Raw genomic sequence first — 24,163 nt, 5'->3', positions numbered from 1 at the left:
TTCGGACCAGACCTTGAACAATCAATTTTCCGAATAACATTCGTAGTATAATTTGCCAACAACACGCTTTAGGTAAAATATAATATAATTAGTATAATAATAGTCTTCAAATTCGTCGTTGTCTTTCACATAGATACAAATAGCTAAAAAAAACTGACAAGGTAACATAAATCACGATACAACATATTCCTACTAAAAACCGTACTAGAAATAAATTGGAAGAGTGAGCAATACTTGGCCAGTCAACCTTAAAGCACTAACTACAGCGGCACTATGCTATAGCCACAACGGAAATATAATATTGAAGAACTATAACTATTTGCATAAACCTTCGTCTTATATCATATATTAGAGCTGATACTCGGATTAAGAACTAGAATGTTTTTTCCAACATTGACCGTTGCGATACTGAAAAAATGTGTTTTGTACGCAGTATCTCTTCTCCATCTGAATATAATAGAATAAACAGACTTACTGAAGTCCAAAACATCTTAAGCATATTCTAGTAAAATTAAGCACCCTACGCCGAAGTCTTGACACGTGTCGCACTAGCCAAAGTTTTGCATATGTACAATTTTAAGAGCTAACTAACTAAAAAGCTAGCAGCAACCGCACGTTTGAGCAGCTTCCAACTTTCGTTCATCACCTTGCGCGCGATTGGGAGAATACCAGCATCAGGAAGGAAGACACCAGGAAGAGACTCGCCGGAATGGATGCAAGTAGCGCGTAGCGTTCGTCTGAAAACAACAACAAAATCACTACAGCTTTTAACTTATACGGATTTGTAGAACACATACCAGTCATGGCTTCACTCTTCTTAGTTACAGCCCAGCCCAAGCTACGCTGTACGGCCATTTTCCACTTCGTGTAGCGCGCGTTTCGCTCCTCCTCGGTGGTGGTCGGTAGGAATGTCTCGTGGGTTATGTGGAACTGTTGGTCTCTGCGAAGTTGTGGGACATTAGTTGTAGAACAGGATTTGGTATCTATCTATCTTACCGATTGCCCGGTTCCATGTTGTAGAGATCGATTCCTTCCGCTTGTGCAGCAGCCATCGCCGTCCCGATTGCAGCCGGATCGCTGACTTCAGTTTTTACTGCGATGATGTAAGGAAATCAAGGAAACGAAAGGTATATTTCAATTAACTGACTATCTTTAGAAACTTGTCTAAGCTATCAACAGGGTTGAACTCGATAGCCCCCGTGGGGGAGGGTTTCCTTTAAGTGTTAACTTACACACTGGAATCCCGCCCAAATCCGCCTGCAGCTGCATCAGCAATCGGTTGTTGGTCATGATACCGTCCGCGTGAAGCTTGGTTAGATTTATCCTAAAAAAAACATCGAAATTACTTTTATCAGTGCGGTTTCATAGATACCTGGGCGTTTATTATTTCAAGAAGAACCAGCTGTTTGCGCGGACTGGCTCGCGAACTGCCACCGTGTGCGAACTTACCCACAGTCTTTTTTCATCGCCTCGATGATATCACGTGTTTGGAAGCAGACGGCCTCCAGGGCAGCCCGAATGATATGGTGCTTAGTGGTGAAGCTGGTCAGGCCGCAAATGATGCTTGAAATGAAAAAACACATGACAAAATTCATTATCATTGATCGGTTCGGGAAGTGCGAAAAGGGGTTGCGTGTGTGTGGGTGTGATCAGTAAGGGCTGACTGAGGGATCGCAATTCATGAGCGTGGGATGCCGTTTCGCAGGTGGAATGTGTCTGAAAGCGCTAGACAGGTACACAGATAATTAGATTTTAGTTTTATTGAGCAGCTTTTTTGCGGGAAGACATGCGCATAGAGCAGATGACTTATCTGTGCCTGTGACCATGCACTTGACATTACCAGTAGTGAAAGGGTTGTAGTGCCTAGTGGTGAAGCGATCTACGGATGAGATGCAACTTGCGATTTTTATTCGCTGTCTGTAATGGGCTTTTAGTCGCTCAGTCACATGCGATCAAGATGCATCGCCTGTGCCTAGGGATGATTCGTTTTACGAGGTTCCATATTGCATTGGAAAAACAACAAAGGGCTATTACGAATACGTGCCGTCCGGTTGTATAAAAAGAAATTTTCAATAACTTTGACGCTGATCAACACATACTCACGTGGGAGATATAATTCACTATGCAGCGGATAACGTTCGAACCAAAAAAAAAATCTTCTCCACACCTTGCACCTCAGGAGTTTTTCGGGACGAACCGCGATCGAACAGCAACGTACAGCGTATGCGACAATCGATCAGGAATTCATCCGACATTCGCCGTAAAATGACCTTTCCGTTTAGTTCAATGTTTTTTCGTGTGTTTTTTTAGATTAAACGAGCAGATTTCGGTTAGCAGTTGGCCGATTGATTGAGTTAATCACGAAGTATTTCTGGCTTATTCCATTGCAGACGGCACGACTAGACTGCCAAGCGTTCGTTTGAATAATTCGAAAAGGACACTACGACCGCGCTCTATCAGTTTTATTCGTTGTTTGTTTTTGAATTTATTTAATGGCTCATGAAATGCAAACCTTTTTTTCTTTCTATGATTGGCCAATCTCAGCAGTAATGCACCGTTGGTGGTGGAACGATGTTTGCCTCGATCGAACGTCTATGGAACACTAAGCTTTGTTCCAGATCTTCCAGAGTACAGTACAAATGTGATCAATGTTTTGCGCATTGAGGTGCTGAATAAGCAAATTTCTAAACTAACCAAAAATCTAACACGAAATTATGTTATCTTGAAGGCTTACTAAACAGTATATATGCAGATCTGTGAACTGTGCTCACGGAGGAACCGTACAGGTGTAATTTAGGTGCTTTGTGTCGATTGTGGTTATATAAAATGGGTCCATAAAGTGCTCACTAATACGTGGCTTATCAAGCCATAAAATAATACGGCGGGAATAATTTTCCTGCATGCCGTCAAACGAGATGGAATCTTCGAAACGACGTGAGATAGTCTAGGGTGCTTTTGAGTTTGCTCGGGGTTAATAGAAGCTCCGAGTCGGTTTTGTTTTTCATCATTTCTAATTTAAGTTTTGGTTGTAGCTATTAGCCTTATCTCAAAGTGGAGAGGAAACGTGTCTAATAAGTGAAAAGTTACAAAGTAAACTTACCCTCTGGCATCCTTCCTCCAGTACGGTGCGTAGAGGCCAGTAAAGGCAGGTACAAAGTAGACATCTCCGGTGGAAAAGACACTTCCGGCAATCTATAAATAAGCGCAAGAAAATGCTGCTTCAGTAAGGAGTCGAAGCTGCATACCGTTCTTGAATTACCTGTTCCGAGTCGGTTGGAATGTCTTTCAGCAACCCGAGGTTGTCTCTGAGCCATTTCATCGCGAAACCGGCCACCGCAACAGATCCCTCCAGCGCGTACACCGCCGGTTTGTTGGGTCCCATTTTGTAGGCTATTGTTGTTACCAGCCCGTGGGTGGAATGCACGCACTTTAAGAGTGAAAATAATTTTGTTAAAATTATATTTAAATGTTATCCGAGTAGAACTTACCCTTGCTCCGGTATTGTAGAGTAGAAAGCAACCTTTCCGATAGGTGTTTTTGGCCTGTCCCTCGCGGAAGCACTGCTGACCAACTAAGCTAGCCTGCTGGTTGCCGAGAATCGCACTGACCGGAATACCGTCTAGAACGCTGCCATCTTTAATCATGCCGTAGATTTCGGACGAGCTGCGAATCTCCGGCAGCATATCAACGTGCAGTGAGAATGTTTTTATCAACAGCGGATCCCAGTGCAGGGTTTCAATGTTCATCAAGAGCGTGCGGGAAGCGTTGGTGACGTCGGTCACGAAGACTCCCCCGTTGACTCCGCCAGTCAGATTCTGCACGAAGAGATTACATAAGTTACATTCAATCAAAATGCGCTGCAGGAAGATTTCAATCGTCTATGAAGTTGACAACATTATCCCAGATTTCATTTAAATTTTGTGAGTTTAGGACGTTGGTAATTTGAGCACTTTTTCTTTAATTTTTTTACTTAAAAACTATCCAAGAAGTTTCGCCAGCAACAACAGGGTGAAATCCCTCCACAACAAAAGTATATTATCTTACCCATAGCAGCCACGTGTCGATAGTTCCGGCATAGCAGCGCTTCTCTCGGCACGCCCGCCGAACGGCGAAGACATTTTCCTTCAGCCATTGCAGTTTGAGGGCGGAAAAGTACGGCGAAATCGGCAGACCCGATATCGATCGAAAGTGGTTGTGGTTTTGTTCCGGTAGGCGTGCGAGCACCTTATCAACCGTGGAATTTGTTCTAATATCGTCCCACACTGATAAGAGAAAAAAAAATCCATACATAAATCATTCTATTGATAGCGAAATCCTACGCGCACTGTCTTATCGGCGCGCGAAACGAAAACCAATTACCGATGGCGTTGTACAGCGGCTCGCCGGTTTTTCTGTCCCACACAACCGTAGTTTCGCGCTGGTTGGTAAGCCCAATCGATGCGATGTCTCTTATCTCGTAACCAAGCTGTTCCAGCTTATGACACGCTTCGACGGCACACAATCGTACGGCTTCCAGTATCTCAACCGGATTCTGCTCTGCCCAACCCTCGTGAGGGATTATCTGAGTGATGCTCAGCTCGTGGGAGCAAATTTCTTCGAAGTCGGGCAGTCTGAAAATCTACAACATAAATCATATTTGAATCTCAGTTCTGTTCAACAATTCCAATAGGAAAATAAGGTACTGTACTTACCGCAAAGCGGGTGATGCTGGTCCCTTCGTCGATAACACCGATCAACTTGCTTCGCTCTGCCGTGCCCATAATGGTATTCTCGTGTGGAATTCCTGCGGCCGCGGTTGTAGATAATGGATCAACGTAGAATTTCGTAAATAGCACCCAGATTAAAAGTAGCTTCCTTCTGGTTGACAGGCGACAAAACTTCGCACACCACGTTCTCTTCTATATTTATATGTGTTGCATAATGTTGAGAGTCTCCGCTGCAGCCTGAATCAGTCAGTGGTGTGCGCGTCACTGGCTCTATCTGCAATTAAGACAAAATCAATTACGTTACCTTGAAGCACACGGCGTAACAAATCATACTAGTCAAACAAGTGTCTTTAATCTGTGGCAAAATATTTACACTATCTTCAGTGAACCAAACGCTTCGGGGGCAAGTTCGGTACTGCTGATGCCGAGAAAATTTAAAACCACTGGTTTTCGCTGGATTAGTGGCGAGCCGTGTGTGCATGCAATCGCGATGGAGAACCACGACAAGTTAATTCAGTACCGCTAGCTGATAATGAGCGGCAATCTTGCTGATAAGAATAACATAATTGACACCGCGTTATTCGACATATTTTATTGATTTCCCAAAATAGAAACAGCACACTAAAAAGAGCCACTCTGTATGCCACTTACAACCGTCTTCTCGCGGATCACTGTCGCATTATGACGTTTAGCACGTCACTGAATTACTGATTAGCAACACCATTCCGAACAGTTCGTGAAATCCCAAAACTACTAGCGTACACAAATAACTCGAACGCTTCGCAAACTAGTTGAACACCGTTTGACGTGAAACATGGCGACTGATGTTTTCGCTACGTAAATAAAGAATAAGAATAATTCCTACCAATTTAACCTCGTACTTGCATGATTTTGCGACACTTGCCGTGATCAGCGTTGCCAGGTCATTTTTTCAAAAATCTGGAAAAGGCAAAATAAAAATCTGGAAAAAATCTGGCAGTGGGGTGAAAGGTTAATTTTTCGAATAAAATTCTTGGGGTACGCAAAACTTGAGGTGACAAAATTGCAAAATTTCGCGCCGTAATTGAAGTGATGACCTTTTTGCGGAACAGAGAAAATAAAATAAAATCTGGATCATCCATGAAAAATCTGGATAGTTGGACATCAAAGCTGTCTACCTGGATACATGTTCAAAAATCTGGATAATCCAGCTAAATCTGGATACCTGGCAACGCTGGCCGTGATAGTAATAGTAAACAATACTTGTGCCGTCAATATTACAACCATTACCAAGCCCCGCCACGCCTGGCTTATCTCTACTGAACTACACGCACACATGCGCATTTGTGGGCATCATCAACGCCGGCATATCAACGTATGCGTTTATGCCGAAATTCAAATATGAATGCCCTGCCCGTGCAAGGCCAATGCGAAAGATATTAACGCCTAAGACGAGCCCCCCGAATAGACCAATCGCGGGTTGGTGTGTGCGGTTCTTTTTCATGCGCGGACCGTTGGTGACGTTGCCCGGGGGGAGCACCACTAGTTAAAAGGCGGTGTCCACCAGTCGATCGTTCGATTCTGTTTGATCGCTTGCGTTTTGTGAAATCGACTGCCAAAAATTCGTGAATTGGTGTGCTGGCTTAGAAACTGCGGAGCAACGCACACGATGACGAATCCAGCCCATTACAGTGATAAGATAAGCTGACTGGCTGGGACCGGTCTCACAGGCAAAGCGCATTCTATTAGAATTTCTGGTTAAAGTCCAGTTTTTTTTTGTGGCGAACAAACAAAGCGTGTACTTTGAACCTGCGACAGATTTGATAGACAATTTAAACCTCATACGTACACTGTTGTTGTTCGAATTGGTACTACATAGAATGATAGTTGAAGTTCACTTCACAGTACTCGACTGATCCGAAAAAGAAACCATAACCTACTGAGCTGCTTCGAGCAAGTTCAACCTAAGAAAGGCACGTCATTGCTTATCTGCACTTTTCTTCTGGCTCAACTGTACTTGGGGGTTTTGCATCATACTATACGACATAGGAGGAATGTTGGTTTTAACAATCAAATATTTAACTTGTGAGAACCAGTAATCTACAATGCACAAAGTATTTGTTATATTGTCCATATCTTTGCTTCTTTTTCAAATATAACAGCAGAGCTCTGATGGTATACCAGCTTTCGTGAAATATTTTAAATATTTTGCCATATTATTATTATATTATACAACATTTGTGTATGAGTTTCGAAATAAGAATATTTTTTATTGTTTACATTCATATAATTACATTCATTCCTATGACACTTCACATTAGTTTCATAAGCCTTTTTTGCTATGTGAAGAAAGTTGACGAAAAAACATCTTCAATGTAGGTGTTTAGCTATATACGAATTTGATGTTTATATATCCGCTAAAAGAGTGAAATGTTTTGAGTAAAATGTAATTTAGAAAAAAAAGTTGAAGAGGTTGTGCATGAGAAACGGCCGCAACGCTAACGTAAAATTACGACAGCTTCTTACTTTAATGTTTTTTTTTACAATAGCTTAGGCAATACACTTGAATGGAGATAATAAATTTGATGATCAATAGCGGCGAATTTCAGTGACAATTTTCTATTCTTTTTTTCAAACAATTGGTAATGAGGTGGCCCTGGATAAAAGATTCAAAATGACATCTAGAGTCGGTTTACGGTCTCTGGATATCACTTGATCTCGGAAATACTCACATTAGACCGAATTTAGTTATTTTCTGCTATTTTCCAAGAACCGGAAAACGACATTTTAGAATTCAATACAACATCTGGAGTCAATTTCCGGACTTTATGCGCGAAATCTAATGTAGAAAAATCCGAATTTCAAAGCTGCGTCTTGAGTCGATTTTAAGTCTCTCAGCATCGTCCCAATTTCCGGAGTACTCATGTTGGATCTTATTTGGTCATTTTTGGTTGTTTTTCAGAGGCCAGGAGTTACCATATCGAATTTCGAGTTGGCATAGGAGTCGATTTTTGTTTTGTGGTACATATTTAGCTTATTTTGGTTGCTTGCCTTTTTGAAACGACGCACACTGGAAAAACCTAAATAAATCCACCTAGCGGTCAGACCCAGCCTTTCTCATTCAAACTTTTATTTGTAAAAATAGAATTACATGAACGCTACTATCCAATAAATGTATATTCACTCTTTAGGTTCTAAAATATTGATGTTGTAATCTGTACATATAAAAATGTGGTCTGGTCTGTCTGTCAGACTGTCTGTCTGTTTGATCCATAAAGGCTCGAAAACTACCGAACCGATCGACGTGAAAATTTGTATGTAGGGGTTTCTGGTCCCGGTAAGGTTCCTATGATAGTTTGAGACCCCTCCCTCTTCTGGAAAGGAGGGGTCCAATACAAATGAAACATACATTTCTGCACAACTCAAGAACAAACCAAGCAAATGAAACCGAATTTGGCATGTGGATGTTTTAAAGGGTAATAAATATCTCCATAATGGTTCGACGCCCCTCCCTCTTACGGAAGCACATGTTTCTGCACAAATTTCTGCACATCTCACGAACTAATCAACTAAATGGAACCATATTTGGCAGGTGAATGTTTTTAGTGGTAACAAATATGTTCCATAATCGACCTCAGGCAACATTTTGGATTGTAAGATGGCAACTCCCGGTTTTTGGACAACAGCCAAAAATGGGCGATTTCCACCGAATATAATAATATTCGATAATTCTATAATTAATAATAACATTATTATAGTAAGGCCGTTACAAATTTTATTTTCATTTTATGTCACCTCCCTTCAAAAATCTTGAATATTGGAAGGGGAAGAAAAAAAGCTCAAACCGTTTTGTTCATTTCATTGGTTTTTCGACAGCATAAATGGTTTATTTAGCAACAAACAAGTCCACTGACAGCGAGAGTGTTGTCAAAAGACAAGCGAAATAAAAAATAATAATAAAAATGTTATTTTTCAACATTTATTTGAGTGCAAGTTACAAACGGCATAACTTGCACACAAACTTTGATCAAAGATATTTCTTTTTTTTCGTCTCGGTGTTATTTATTTTTTGCCACCCCCTTTGCTAACTTTAATAACCTCGGACATAAAAAGAATTCGAAATTTGTATCAGCCTAATAATTAATATTCTAAATTCGACCACAGATCCCATTTTGAATTCTAAGATGGCGACTTCCGGTTTCGGAAAAACAGCGGCAAACGACCAAATACCACCCAATATGGGTATTTTCGGAATCGTAATGATGCACTGGAGCCACAAATCGACTTCAGACACCATTATGAATTGTAGGATGGCAACTTGTGGTTTCTGGAAAACAGCCAAAAATGGCCGATTTCCGTCTAACATCCGGATCTAGGATGATGCACAACAGCTGAAATCGACCATTCGATTCTAGGTTGGCGACTTCCGGTTCCTGGGAAACAGCGGAAAATGATCAAATTACACCCAATATGGGTGTTTCTTCAACCAGAATGACGCTCAGAGGCCAGAAATTATCTTAAATACCATTCTGAAATCCAAGATGGCGAGTTCCGGTTTGTGAAGAACAGCCTAAAAAACCAAATACCATCCAATATGAGTATCTCTGAAACCAGAATGATGCAATGAGCTAACAATTGACCTCAGGCACCATTTTGAATCGCTAAATGGCAACTTATAGGAAACAGTCGAAAATGACCAAATAATACTCAACATGAAGATTTCCGTAATCGAGATGATGCATAGAAACCAAACATTGGCCCTTGACACCATTTTGAATTTAAAGACGACCACTGTTAGTTTCTGGAAAACAACCAAAATAACTAAATACCTCCCAATATGAGTATTTCCGGTGTCAGATTGATGCCAGAAAATTTGCTGAAAATGACCGAATACCACCCAATAAGATTATATTCAGAATTAGGGCGATGTACAGAAGCCAAAAGACGAGGATGTTGTCATTTCGATAAAACCAATGATTTCAAACGATTTGTTATTTGACTTTGATCATATCCTATGGCCGATTCGTCGTGTATTTGCAGACTTTAAACACATCGCAAGGAATCAATGAATTTGGAACGTTCAAATAGTACAAAACCACATTTAAATTATGTTGAGACCACATATATCAATCAAAGCAGGTATAGTTTTAAATAGCCTTTGAATTTCTTTTCTTTCCATAAATTTTGAGCCACATATCAAATTGTTATGAAGTTTGTTATTTGTAAGTTTGAGAGATGACTCGTTCGTATGACACTAGTTATGTTCAAATAAGTCATGTAATCTTTGAAATAATAGACTTTCGTTGTTTTATTAACAATTTAATACATAACGGTGGCTTGAGTTTAATTATAATCAAATGAAATGGGAACGTATAGGGCAGCCAAACTTTGAAACCACGTGTTCAATCATAATTCATCAGTTAACCCTTAACTAGCCCGCTCATCTGATAATAATATTGATCAAATCGGTTGTATAGTTTCTGAAATACTGAAGTTTCGTGATTCTCACATTTTGGTACTTTACAGACGAAGTTACAGTCCGATTACAGTAAAATTCAATAGGGTGTTACGAGGCAGCTAGACTTATTAGTTGACACTAATTTTGTGGAAATCGGGTCAGCCATCTCTGAGAAAAGTGAGTGAGTTCAAGTAGTCTTCAGAATATGTTCCTTTTCATAGCTGGATTTCACATTTTTAAACATAACAGGCAAGGTAACCGATAAATCCGATTGCAAAACAAATCAATAGGGTCTTATGGGGCTACTAGACCTTCCATTTGAAACTTATGTTTTGAAAATCGGTTCAGCCATCTCTGAGAAACATGAGTGAGATTAAGTAGTCTTCAAAACACGTTTCTTGTCATAACTTTTGAACCACAAGTTCAATCTTTATGAAATTTAAAAGTTAAGGGTATTTCAGGTAGCCCGTTCATTTGAAATCAATTTTGTTCAAATTGGTTGTGAAGTTTTCGAGATAATGATGTTTCATGATTTTTACATTTTGATACATAACTTATAAACTAAAAATCCGATTATAATGAAATTTAATAGGGTCTTATGGGACAACGAGACCTTTCATTTGCAATTAATTTGATGAAAATCGGTACAGCCATCTCTGAGAAAAGTGAGTGAGAATAAAAATCTGCACACACGCACACACACACATACAGAAAATGCTCAGCTCGTCGAGCTGAGTCGAGTGATATATGCCATTCGGCCCTTTGGAGCACCTTTATACTTTCGGTTTTGCAAGTGATTGCTATACCTTTCTAGGAGAAAGGCAAAAAACGAACCCAAATTCCCACTTAATTAATGTCGCTAAGCTGGCAACCTGAAATATAGCATTTCTTATGTAACATTGGTCAATAAATCGATTGGTGATGGTTTCATTCTGTGCAGGGCACGGAAAAGGTCTGTGTTTCCAAAAATACGCAAAAATAGGGTGAAAAGGGGCCGTGCCCTGCACAAAATGAAATGCCAGTGATTATTTAGTTGAATAACCGGAACCCACATTTTCACTAAATAATCGCCGCTGGACTTACAACCTTAAATATAGCATTTCTTATGTAAAATTGGTCAATAAATTGATTGGTGATGGTTTCATTTTGTGCAGAACCTATCACCAATCGATTAATTGACCAATTTTACATAAGAAATGCTATATTTCAGGTTGCCAGCCCAGCGGCTTCTAATTACTTGGAATTTGGGTTCATTTTTTCCCAGTGTGTGACGTCTGGAGTTTATTTCCGGTCTATGGGTGTCATATTGATTCCAGAAACCGGAAGCCACCTGTATTGAAATGTAATTTGGTCTTGTTTTCATCCCTGATTGGTCGGAATTTGTGTACCAAACAAAGCTATAAATTTTTTAATTGTACAGGAGTTAGCATCACAATTCTCCACATTTTGGTGGACTCGTAGCTAATTTTTCAGTTGATTGCTTCAAGAGTAAAGGAAATCCGTTGAGAACCTCCCGAGTAATAGGTATTTGAAAGTGAACAGTTTTCGTGACGCTCTCGATGTTTTCGGTTTTTCATTTTGTACCCCTGTATTTCCTACCGTAATACCCCGTTCACACTACATCGCATATCACCTGATATTAGGCGATTCGTGCTATCGTGGCCATATCACCATCATTATTACCTGATATCCCATACAATCGAGCTGCCAACGGATATCACCTCGGCTACATGCTATCGGGGATATCATGTTCGAAAACCAATAATAACCACATTTCAAGCAGTTGGCAACACGGCCAACAGACATTTGACGCAACCCTACAAATTTCGCACTTCGCGTTGCATGCGAGAAAAAAGGAAGGAAATATTATTGTTATTTTAATCCGGCACATGTTGACAACTCACTGACATCTCTATCCTAAGCGCATTGCTCTTGTTGTCTTGTTTTAGCTTTGACCTCTTTCTTCTCTTTTCAACTTCCAAAGCAAATGTCAAATCATATCAGCTCACTCTAATGTGAACGGTCGAGGTGATATCCGATATCATCTGGCGATATCAAGTGATATCCGGCGTAGTCTGAACAAGGCATAAGACGTAGTTCTGAGTCAAAAATATACACACTTAATCAAAAAAAAATCGTTCGGTAACTTTTTTTACAATAATCCTTCGGTAAAGTGTAATATTACCGGTATTCCTGCAATAAACATCAAATTAACGACTGTTCTGTAAGATCTGTAAGTTTTACCATAATTTTGTTATTTTTACCGAAAAATTTGCCTTGTTTTACATTCACCGAAATCTATATAACTTTTTACCGAACACTCTGTAAAAATTCCAGATTGTGAATGTGGTGGCCATTTTTCTCATACGTGCAACCGCGAATATTTTCTACTGGTGCTGCTGATTTGTTTCAACCGTTGTTGTGTGTGAACAAAGGATATTTAGAATATGGAAAGTGTTTATGGTGAATTACTGAAACAGGAAGTACGAGTTGTTAACATTTTTCGTAAGTAATCTAGTTAATTTAGTTTGATTTTAGTCGGTACCAGCAGGCTTATTTAAAATCTACTTTTTCTACCACCGGTATGTTTCGAACGTTCAGCTGTTGAGATTTCGGTAAAATTTTACCGAATTCGGTGTTTTATTTAAGACCAGCGACAATCGATTATTTTCTCATGCCGTACATTATACCTAAAGTCGGAAGAAGTGCGCTGTATAGCGCATCTGATTTGCTATTCAGCGCACTACTTCTGACGTTAAGTATAATGTACGGTATGAAAGAAAAATCGAATGTTGCTAGTCGAAAAATTTAACTTTCTACTAGGCGACAATATGCACTGCTTCACTGAGTAGTGAAAGCTAGCCAAACAATGCACAACGGATATTTTTTTCTCTTATAATAATTACGGAAAGTGAACCTCATAACATGGTGATTTTGCTTCATTGATCAATAGCGAAGATCTATAATTTCCCATCTAAAATGAAGAGACAACATGTAAACGCAATCGAAAAAAAAATCGAGAGAAATGAAAGAGTCCTTTTGAAATGTTTCTAGAGATTCAAAAATTTTCATTTTTGAATGCATTTAGAATACCCCCACGAGATCTGTCACTTCAATGTCAAAAATGACTTTTACATCAGATTTGACGGATTGCGGTGCGATAACTGCAAAGTTGTTGCAGTTATCGGTCTTGCAGTTAAAAGTCATGCAGTTATCGAACGGCGACTGTACTGGCATTCGGACACAATGGCACCCGTCGAACGAATTCAATCAGTTCTTCGGCAGATCAAGAGTTATAACTGTGGAAAAATATTTCCTCTATGAAATGATGCAGATATAACTATTCTACGAGGAAATTATCGAAAAGTTCGCGCTAATAATAAATCGTAGGATTTCTTTGTCATATGGATAAATGTAGAGACATAAAAGTTCTCAAAACTCTTATCAAAATACTGTTGTTTTAGCGTTGCAAATGTTCATGAACAGGTAGCCCACTTGGTCACGCGTCGCCTCTGATGTCTTATGTATGTGATTAAACCCTTTTACCTGATATATAAAAATCAGAAATCCGTGAGTAGCTGAACAACCCAATTCAATCCAAAAAACAAAATGTGTCGCATCAATTCAATCGCCTGTTAAACAGGTACATCGTGCACTGCATGCAAACTCATCCGATAAGAGTGTGCGGCGCAATTGAACCCAAACTATTGTGAGGAAGCAGAGATATAAAAATCAGAAATCCGTGAATAGCTGAACAACTCTATTGCGAAATTTTACACATTTGAAATTGAACTAAGATTGGTTTACAATTTTCTTGTACTTAGAAAGATAATAATAAAATCATCATTATTTCAACCATGATGATTGGAACATAATGTAACGGTTTGACCAAACAGTAGGCGCGGGGTGAGGAAGCGTTTTTTTCACTTTGAACGGTTGGAGACACTATGCAACAGCGAATAACTTTTTCGTGTTTGTTGATATATCCTTACTAACTAGGCAATTGAATACCACTAATTCAGGTGTTTTAAGTTGGAAATTGTTTCTTAAATTAATGAATACTGGCAGCAAGGTATGCAGCATTGCCATATTTATAATTTAAATACATCCGAACAATATATAATGAGATGCGATAATTTTTGTACCCTAGTGGTTTATAAACAAACTTTTTTTTGAATGTTTTTTTTTCAAATATGGCCGATTCTGCTTTTGACATACCGTTACACCATGTCTTTATACATCATGATTTCAATTTCAGAATTTTATATTGTTTTTGTGTCATACAGTACAAACTAGTGCAGAAAGAAAATTTAAAGAAAAATTGAGAACAATAACGTTAAAGCCCAGACAGACGTGCAACGATAAAATTTAATCGCGAATATATAAGTTGAGAACGCAAATAAATGAAATTCAAAATATATCGACGTACAGCATTCTGTTCACTTTGCTTATCGATGCAATAGCACCGAAACTGCCGAGTTGGCAGAATGCGCTGTAACGACCTTTGTTGTTGATCATTTCGAACCACATAATAAATCAGTTAAGTTTGAGCCTTAAGCTCACAAACATGTATCTTTTTAATTGATAAACGTACCGAACAAACCGGGATCGTAACTTAAATAGAATATGAGTCTGGCATCGCTGGTAGCGCTAGCTGGTAATGTATTACTAGTACTATAAAAATTTACATATTTTGGAAATTCAGCTTGGACTGCGGTTTAGCCCATGATAAGTAAAACATGGTGTAATGGTTTGGTAAAAAAGTAGGCACGGGGTGAGGTAACGTTTTTTTTGCCTCGGAGGGTTGGAGAGGAAGTATCAGTATTGCACATAAAGATTTTTTCCTTGTTTATTTATATATTCCAGCTCACCTGAAAAAAATGTCTCAGTTTGCAGTGTTTAACTTGTGAGGCGCTTTAAGAAGGGCGCATTTTGAAAGTAGATATGCATTGTAAAATAATCTGGTAATTCAAGCTGAGTGTTTCTTAATGGATAGAAGTGCATTTAATCAATAATGTAAAATTACACATCAAATAGTCAGACTTACCACTTTCAGCCAATATCACACAATATCATGACAATCACGTTGGAGAATAAATTGGGATCAAGGTCCAGTCCATAATAGGTTGAAGTCTGCGGTTGAAGTTTGTCTTTGTTAAAATTACACATATTTTGAAGTACACATTACCCCACGATAACGTAGTTAATTTAATCCCATCTGGCATGCCTGCAGATTATATCGACAATATATCGATAGTTTGTGTAACCACAGTTGATTTCCGGCTCTTGTTTCCGAGTGCCTTTTCGGGCTTTTCGGTCTAACGCTTTGTCGACTTTTCATTTGACATTCGCTGCTGACAAGCTGATAGATGTGTGCAGGTAGCGGTTTGTTGACAAGGACAAATTTCACTCGTTTTGCTACCTTAATTTGTCTAATTAGTACTTAAAGTACTTAAATATTACAAATATTTTGCACAATTTATGTTCAATCATGCACGGGCAATTCAGCCCGCGTCAATGAAACCTTTAAAGCAAATTGTGAAACATTCATCGGTTTACCCGTCAGGCGCTACCTTTCCACTACTAGTACATTGGCTCTTCACACTGCGGTCGACATCGCCATCGAGTTCCCACTTGCATACCGTGTGTGTATCGCTCGCGGACTGCACAGCAGTATTTTTTCTCTCGCCCTTTCTTGCGGCCAAATTTATCCTCGCGGATTTCTTTTTCTCGGTGGAGCGGATTACCGTCAAGGATTTCGTCGCGTGAATTTCGTTCCCTGTGGTGCAGCCAGCTCCGGATTACGCGCTGGGTGTTGGCGCTAGTGTTCCAAATCCGGTTTTTCATCAACCGGGGTGGGATTGCTGTGTGAGGTAAAAAAGGCACACTCGGTGTGACGTCGCACACCATCTTTCTTTTCGTGTTCGCCCAATCGAATTTTTGTCAGTGGCGGAAGAATATTGACTGCACATTCCGCTGTCGGGGTGGCAAAGTTGTGTGAAAAGTGTGTTTTGGTGCTCGTCGCAGCGATAAGTGATTGAAAAGGTACTGCAACCGATTGAGGGCTTTTAAAATTGTGAAATTTTTTTTCATCTTTTGTTCATCAGCGAAGAGTGTGAAACTTCTGAAGCATAGCAAAGGAGCGGAAACTGGCAGCCAGCAGTAGGATTGCTTTGCTAGTCGATTGTGTGTTGATAGGAAAGGAAAGGAAAGGCAGTTACAGGAGGAAGGGTATGCTGACGGGAGGAGCATTCTAGCTTGTCTCGCTCATGCTTTCCCTAGTGCTTCTTCCTGCTCACGCGGATCTTTCGGGTGACTGGTGTACGCGAAAGTGCATTGTATTACGGAAGTCAGTGTATGAGTGAGAATGCAGAACAGTTGTCAAAAATAGTAGTAGTAGAAAACGTCAAAACGGTCGCGCAATTGCAGTGGTACCAGATAAAGGGTTGTTATGTCGGCATGAATAACGGTTAAACAAAAAGTTAGTATTTTCGAGAGAAACATATTGTGTGTAAGGTAAATTCGAAGTGCTAGAAAATTTTTAATGCGATTTTTTACGTAAAAAAATATCGTTAAAATTCTAATAAGATTCTAACTGGTTTTAGTTCATTGGAACGGTATATAGTAACTGTACCTTGTTTTACAGGAGCCCTTGCCATCACTGCAATTGTGTGCGACATTGAAAATGCGTCATGTGTGTCAGGAGTGTAGAACGACACGAAATACTACTATGGACTTATATTAAGGGATAATTTCTACGTCTGCGAGTGAGAACCGTGATTGTGCTACGGTCAGAAAAATTAAAAAACCGCCTTCGAAGGTGATAGCTTTCCTCATGTGATTAATGTGTGATTGAAGCACGCGATTTAATCAAGCTTCTGTCTTGTTAGTGATTGCAGTGATAGTGATTAGTAAAAAGCACTTAGGAAAAAAACATTCTATCTGTTGCCGAGTGCAATCTACGTTGAAATTTTGGTAGTAATCCGATGGAAGGCAGATAATTAGTGGGTGATCTATGCGACTCGAAACGAGGACGAGAAAATTCATCGTGGATACATGTGGTTTAGTTTTTTTTCACGCTCTAGTCTTCCGAGTTCAGTGGATAACAGTGAACTATGAGAGGAATAAAACAGGCAAAATTGTGTTTATTATTTCATACAATAGACAGTAAAAACCTGGCATTGCGTCGTAGTGCTGTCGGCTAGATATTTCGGCACGCATTCAGTGTGATAAATGCGATAAAATAATTGCGGAGGAGAAAAAACGCAGTACAATTGGCAGATGAACTAAAATGGCGTGACCAAAAAGCTGCCGCACTACGTATTACACGAGAGTTCTTGTTGCACAGTGGAGAAGCTTGTGACGGTGGTCAAAACTAGGTGGTATCTGGAGACCGTGCTGTGTTCCAGAAACTGAAAAAGCATGCTTTCCCCATTTGAATATGTTTTTTGAATGGCGAGAAACAATTTAGTTGGAAAATTCATCAATTTCCATCAATGATGTGACTAATATTGTATGTATATTCAATTTGTATGGGGCAAAAAAACAAGTTATTGTCTGTAATGATATAATTGATACCATCATCAAAATTCGACAGATAATCTTCGATAAAACAAATGTAAAGCTTCTTTAAAAAGTTTGGAGGTAATCTCCTTTCCATATCAAACATCAATCGTTCTTCTCGACTTTGATCCGAACTAATGCAAATTATTTTACTCAAACATCTTAATTATGAGATTCATTACAATTAAGTTTGTGATACACAAATTTTATAGAGCAATCAAAAGATAGTTGCATTAAATGAAAAACAATGCAGTAAAAGGTTCAAATAATCTGAAGCCCACCAACATAATCGGAAATAATTCCAACTACTTATTTCTACTAACCGTAATTGTCCACCATCTTCTAATTTTTTCTTTGTACAGAACTAATTTAAAAGATGCTTAACACTTTCCAAGGTCCAAGTTGAATATCAAAATCACTGCCAATACCACTTTTCACTTCTTCAATTAGTCACTGCTCAGAACACTGCAGGCCAAAATGCCAAACTTCTAGCCAACACACAAATCGAGTACGATCTAATGTTTGCAGGACAATAATCATCCTTTTTAAAACCTGCAACCACAAAGCCAGCACCAGGTAGCGTAGACCGTCTAGTCCCCTGTCGAAGTTGCTTACCGCTCTCTAACAGGAAAGTTGAAATTCAGCCAACCGAAGAAAACAAAATTGCGACTTTCACATCAAAAGGTCGCTACACGCAAGAAATGTTCGGCCTGGAAGCGCCAGGAGAAATGCTGGCTTTGTTGCACGGTACTAGAAAAACATTAATATCAATTAATCAATGGTACAACTAACAAAAATGAGTAAACCTACTTTTGATAAAAAAGTAGTTTGGTTTGCTGTGCTACGCCCTTCAGGATTCGAAAACTCCAGTAGGAAAACATAAACTTATCCAGAAAGCAAATAAAAACGATTCTTCTGGAATAAAAATTATGTCAACTCTTCGTCAAGATCAAGAACTTGGGGGGAATTGTATTGTAAAGAAATGGCCATAAGACCACTAACAGTTTAAAACAGTCTGAAATAAACATGTTAGAGAAATCTGAACAGCATATTGGCTTTGAAATGCCGTGAAGATTCAAATTTCATGGGAAAAAAGCGTCTCAAAATGCTTCTTGATAAAATTAAATTTAGGTTTGCACAACTTTCACAATAAAATAATATCGATGCTGATTTTAAAACGTTTGTTTTGAATTACATACGTTTAGGGATAAAAATTGTCTCCTAAATGAAAACAGGAACTTGTTGTCTAATTAGAATTCAGGTAGATTTTCCTAACAGCAGAAGTGTTTCGTAATTTGTTGGTTCAGTCCATTCGTATAATTGCGTCCTGCTCCGATGGTTAAGTTCTTCTTTCGATCATTTTTCTTTTCTACTAGCAGCATTAGCTTGGGTTTTATTCTCATAAGAAATTTTCTCTAGTGAATGTTGTAAACGATCAGGCAGCCGTCGGGCAGATTAATGTTGACGACAACTTTTCAGCAAACTGTACCAGTAACGAACTTTCAAATTTTGCTCTTCTACACAAGCTCTGCTTGGTATCTGTGTGTGCAAATATTATCCTAGACATGTAGCTCGCAATAAGGTTAGGAAGAAAACGTATCGTCAACCTTTCTACAAGATCAGGAGCATCCTTAGTTGTCTTCTGTAAACTGTACATGTCTTATAACAGGGTGCGCTTAAACAGGATCTTCTATAGAATTTGGTAAGAGTTGAGATTTCACTGCTTATGTAATAGATTATAAACTATGTGAAAATCAAAAATTTAAAAAAATCAATGATAATGCGTTAACGAATATTAAGGGGGGACCCTACTCTGGAAGGTTGATAAATAAATAATTTTCGTGAGTTTTCTCGGATATTTAGAGCAAGGTGAAGTGTTCGGGTATTCTACCTATTGATGATGGTATGTTTCGAAGATGTAATTTGCATGTCGTGGTTTCTTCGATCATGTTTTTTCAACTGGTGGTAAGTTTTTCTCAGCATCTACTGAATCGATTTGGCTGATTTTTTTAAGCATGTAAAAATTAATTATCTAACTTGCTACATAGTCGTTGTTCAACATCTGAATTTTTCAATATTTCATGATTTTTTAATAGTGATAATTTTTCACTGAAATGGCCGCTATTTTGGCAATTTTTGGAATTTTATTAAGTTACATGCTTAACATGCTTTTTACATGCTGAAACAAAATTTCAGCCCTATCGGTTCAGTGGTTGTAGATAAAAATTTACCACCATTCAGGTACTGATTAAGAGAGAGCATCCACGATCCCAGCTACCAACAGCGTAATACTAAAAAATTTGTTTCTACGACATACAAAATACATCTACATACCATAATCAATAATTTTGGTAAACTACAAGGGGATAGTGAAAACAAGTAGGATAGGTGATGTTTTGATGAAATTTGAAATGCTGTAGCTTTGCCAAACGTTATTCGATGTTAATAATTCGAACACCATTAAACTGGAAAACTTTTAAAGTTTAATTTTCTGATCACGAATGTGGACTATGTCACGGGATATAGGAAAAATTCCTGAGTTCCGGTGGGCATGTCAAACCTGCTAATTTTTATACGGATTTTTAAATGGGTTACTTGATAAAAATGCTTGTTTTCTTCATTGGCATAGATGATAAAACCATTTCTGAAGCAAATGGTTCATCAAGATCCGGAATCGGTCAAGAACTCATCGAGAAATGGCTATTTTTCATCCGGAAATCCTCAGAGGAACATGTAGTAGGAAACATTTACATTTTTACTTTGAATATGGCGTGTGACACCTTTATCTTCAGGAATTTTCATCAGAGATCTTTCAGAAGACATTTTTCTGAATATAGGCTGGATTGGCCACTTTCGGAACAACTAGATGCCCCGAATGAACCCGTAGTGGGAGAATATACATTTCTGCATCAAATTCATTTCATTCAAAAACAGAACCATTGAAAATAAAACTTTGTATGGACTGTCCACATGGAATGTGGATGGCCCCTATCACTTTTTGCAAACTAATTCACTACTGAGCTAATAGTTGCTTGATTTTTTTCTTTATTCATTGTAAAAATTTTTGAAACCAATGAATTGATGAAAAATTTTGAATTAATGTGCCCTGAAACAAATAATTTAATAAAACTCAAAGCCAGTGTAACTTGGGTCGTGGTCACGATTTCAACGTAAAAATTACTTTGCATGTTAATTACGTTGAAATTCAAATGCTCTGGAACTGACTTAATTTACGTTGTATTGAACTGATTATTTACTATTCTATCGTTCCCTGCCGAAAAAGAAGATTTGCAGTTTTTTAAAAATATCTCGCATTGAGTAACGGCAGGGCAAATATATTTGATGAAAATGAGCGGAGAGCAAATATTTGCAACGAAAATCGATCACGAGTTTCTGATGTGAGCTTGAATATGTTTTGTTTTTCAATTTGTTTTTCATGCGAATTGATAATGAAAATATAAACGATTTTTTGTTACCTTTTATTGATACACTTTATTTCAAATCACATTTTTGCTAACATTTTTTTTATATCCGATTCCCGCGAGTTCCCGGGAAATAAGATTTTTCATTCCCGTTTCCCGGGAAAACAAATCCCAGGAATTTTGCAATCCTTATTCATGATGAATAATCCTGAAGATAGAGGTGTCGCACGCTATATTTCATTTAAAAATGTAAATGTCCCCTGCTACAGGTTCCTCTGAGGACTTTTGGATGAAAAATAGCCATTTCTCGATGAGTTCTTGGCCGATTCCGGATCTTGATGAACCATTTGCTTCAGAAGTGGTTTTATCATTTATGCCAATGATGCAAACAAGCATTTTTTATCAGGTAACCCATTACCAAATCCATCTAAAAATTAGCAGGTTTGACATGCCTACCGGAACTCAGAAATATATCCTACATCCGGTGACATAGGCCACATTTGTGGTCAGAAAATGAAACTTTAAAAGTTTTCCAGTTTAATGGTGTTCGAATTATTAAAACCGAATAACATTCGGCAAAGCTACAGCATTTCAAATTTTATCAAAATTTTGCCTATCCCACTTATTTTGACTATCCCCTGTATACTACGTTCACAGAGTTCGCCAAGAGCTGCAGCTCTAGTGAAAAAGGCAGTAAACTGTTATCCTGGGTGAAGTTTTGGATCTGACGCTGTGCAGTCCAGCAATTCCTGAAAAAAATTGCTTGTTTGCATGTGTCGGATGAAACTACACTATCTGATCACATTTTGTTGGAATGGATTGGTGGAAAACCATCATCTGTTACTCATAGAGATCCTAAAGAACAAACTGGGATCAATATGTACAACATGTGCGAAAAGAAAGACCTTCAAACTGTAGTAGAATAGATACAGTTTCAGAGTTGAAATCTATGACAATTCAGCTACATGAAATGGTAATAAATGCATATAAAAATAGTTGTCCCGCCAACCAGTCGTCATTGAGAAGGGACGTGTCGTGGTGGAACAAAACGTTCAACTTTTAAGTCCTAGAAAAAATATTCGGAAACTTTTCAATAAAGCAAAACGTACTTTGGACTGGGTTGCATATCGAGGAGCCTTAACTGAATTTAGCAATGAAGAAAGGAAATCTAAAAGGAGGTCTTGAGTGTAAATCTGTGAATCTATAGAAAGGACTCCAGTTGTTTCAAAATTACAAAAGATTCTAGCCAAAGATCACACCGTTGAACAAGCGTCACGACGGAATCTATGCTAGTGGTCCTCTTCCTTAGATTTGATGATGGAAACGCATTTTTCAGGTTCTAATGAAAAGACTATGATATCCAGTTTCTATTAAAAAGTGATATATGATCATTTGAGCCTTTCAAATCTGCAAGTGTACTTGGAATATTTCCAGCATTATATTCTCTTATTGAGATTTTAAAGGCCAGCTCAAGGTTGAATCGTATTCCATCAAAATGGAGGGTAGTAAGAGTAATATTCAGACCTAAAACTGGGAAGCGTGATAGAACGCATCCAATATCATTGAGACCCATTAGTTTTTCCTTGTTTTTGTTAAAGATAAGGTGCAAACAAAACCGCTTTCAAAGTTCCACTTTGGCTGTCAAGCTGGAAAATCTACTATAACAGCGCTTCATACGCTATTTATGAAAATTGAAGTCATTTTCAGCTAAAGAAATTGCTCTTGGATATCGAAGGTTCGTATGATAACGCGTCCTATTCTTCAATGTCTAGTGCAATGAGGAAAAAAGGACTTCACTCATATAATGTTGATTGGATTCATACTATGCTTCCAAAAAGGAAAAAAATACTTCTGCTTTGGGAGGTTTGTCTATCACAGTGAGGGCAACGAAAGGATGTCCGCAAGAAGATGATATTTCATCACTTATGTGGAATTTGGTTGTAGACGATCTTCTCAGAAGCTTAGAAGCAAAAGATTTAGAGGTTGTGGGCCTTGCGGATGATCTAGTCATCTTGGTAAGAGGAAAGTTTGGCAACATAGTTTCGAAACAAATGCAAGAGGCTCTAAAGTATACCCAGTTCTGGAGGGTTTCAGCATTAATCCGACAAAAAATGTAATCGTACCTTTCACCAGAAAAAAAGAAATTCAATCTAAAAACCCTCAAGCTTGGAGGAGTAAAAATTTCATTGAGTGAACAGGTTCAATACTTAGGAATCATCCTTGATGCCAAGCTGAACTGGAATGCACATCTTGGCTATGCAATCAATACGACGGTCAGTTGCATTATGGAGCAATGAGTATGAGCAGCACCTCATCAAGAGCGCTGGATGCAATTCTTCATCTGCTGCTGTTGTACGAATATGTGCAACTAGAAGCAGAGAAGAGTGCTTTGAGGCTCGAAAGAACAAAAACTATCTTGTCAGGTGTTCTATCAATGATTTTGTAATGATGGAATTCACCCTAAAGATCTTCTCGTCTTCTTTTTTTGTTTTTTTACAAGCAAAGTATATGTTTTCCATAATGTGTTTCGAATAAAAGCAAGCGAAGCAGTTCGACAAAAAATGTCCCAGTTTTATTATTTTTTTGTGAAAAATTTTTTTTCTCAAAAAATATATTTTTTTCCTGATTTTTCCATGATTGAACCGATTACATTGTTTAGGTAATCTTTTGTAGTTTTTATTAAAATTTTTTTTTTTCAAAAATGATCTTTAGATAATTAGTTTTTGAATTTTATTTCAACTTTTTTTTGCGAAAAAAAAATTTTTTTTTTTCAGAGTGTGTTATCTTCAACTTTGTCGAACACGTCATACCGATTAAACAAACCGTTTTGCCCCTTAAGCAGTTGTAACCATCAAAATCTTTCCAAAATCTTTCCAAATCTTTCTCAAAATGAGTCGTGTTCCAAAAAATTAAACAAAAATCACAAAATGGCATCTTTTGCCCAGAGGCGACGCGTGACCAAGTGGGCTACCTGTTCAATCAACATTTGCAACACTGAAACAACAGTATCGTGATAACAGTTTCGAAAACTTTTA

At 38.3% G+C, this 24,163-nt stretch overlaps 2 protein-coding genes across 8 annotated transcripts in view; one reads left to right on the top strand and one right to left on the bottom strand.

Annotated features, from left to right (window-relative positions):
* Positions 1-33: 33 nt before the first annotated feature.
* Positions 34-6,602, bottom strand: LOC129732360 (glycerol kinase-like). Of its 4 annotated transcripts, none has more exons than XM_055693195.1 (12): positions 6,535-6,602; positions 4,692-4,980; positions 4,360-4,618; positions 4,045-4,262; positions 3,489-3,815; positions 3,260-3,427; positions 3,101-3,192; positions 1,450-1,563; positions 1,233-1,324; positions 997-1,093; positions 798-940; positions 34-737 (listed from the first exon to the last, which is right to left on the bottom strand). In XM_055693195.1, the coding sequence occupies exons 2-12, from the start codon at positions 4,758-4,760 to the stop codon at positions 643-645; spliced, it is 1,674 nt and encodes a 557-aa protein (XP_055549170.1). In that variant the 5' UTR covers positions 4,761-4,980; positions 6,535-6,602; the 3' UTR covers positions 34-642. The 4 variants fall into 4 exon arrangements, with proteins under 4 accessions (XP_055549170.1, XP_055549171.1, XP_055549167.1 ...); XM_055693196.1 differs by lacking the exon at positions 6,535-6,602 and adding an exon at positions 5,572-5,590; XM_055693192.1 differs by lacking the exon at positions 6,535-6,602 and adding an exon at positions 5,040-5,560.
* Positions 6,603-15,768: 9,166 nt separating this feature from the next.
* LOC129732358 (terminal nucleotidyltransferase 4B-like) overlaps positions 15,769-24,163 on the top strand; it is a 34,811-nt gene continuing 26,416 nt past the window's right edge. For 2 of the 4 annotated variants that reach the window (XM_055693189.1, XM_055693188.1), the window contains exon 1: positions 15,769-16,016. The gene's annotated coding sequence lies outside the window, so the exon portion shown is untranslated. The other 2 variants (XM_055693191.1, XM_055693190.1) reach the window with 2 other exon arrangements.

This window comes from Wyeomyia smithii, chromosome 3, assembly GCF_029784165.1.
Source record: "Wyeomyia smithii strain HCP4-BCI-WySm-NY-G18 chromosome 3, ASM2978416v1, whole genome shotgun sequence".
Taxonomy (NCBI): Eukaryota; Metazoa; Arthropoda; class Insecta; order Diptera; family Culicidae; genus Wyeomyia; species Wyeomyia smithii.
This window is presented reverse-complemented; position numbering and strand designations above follow the sequence as displayed.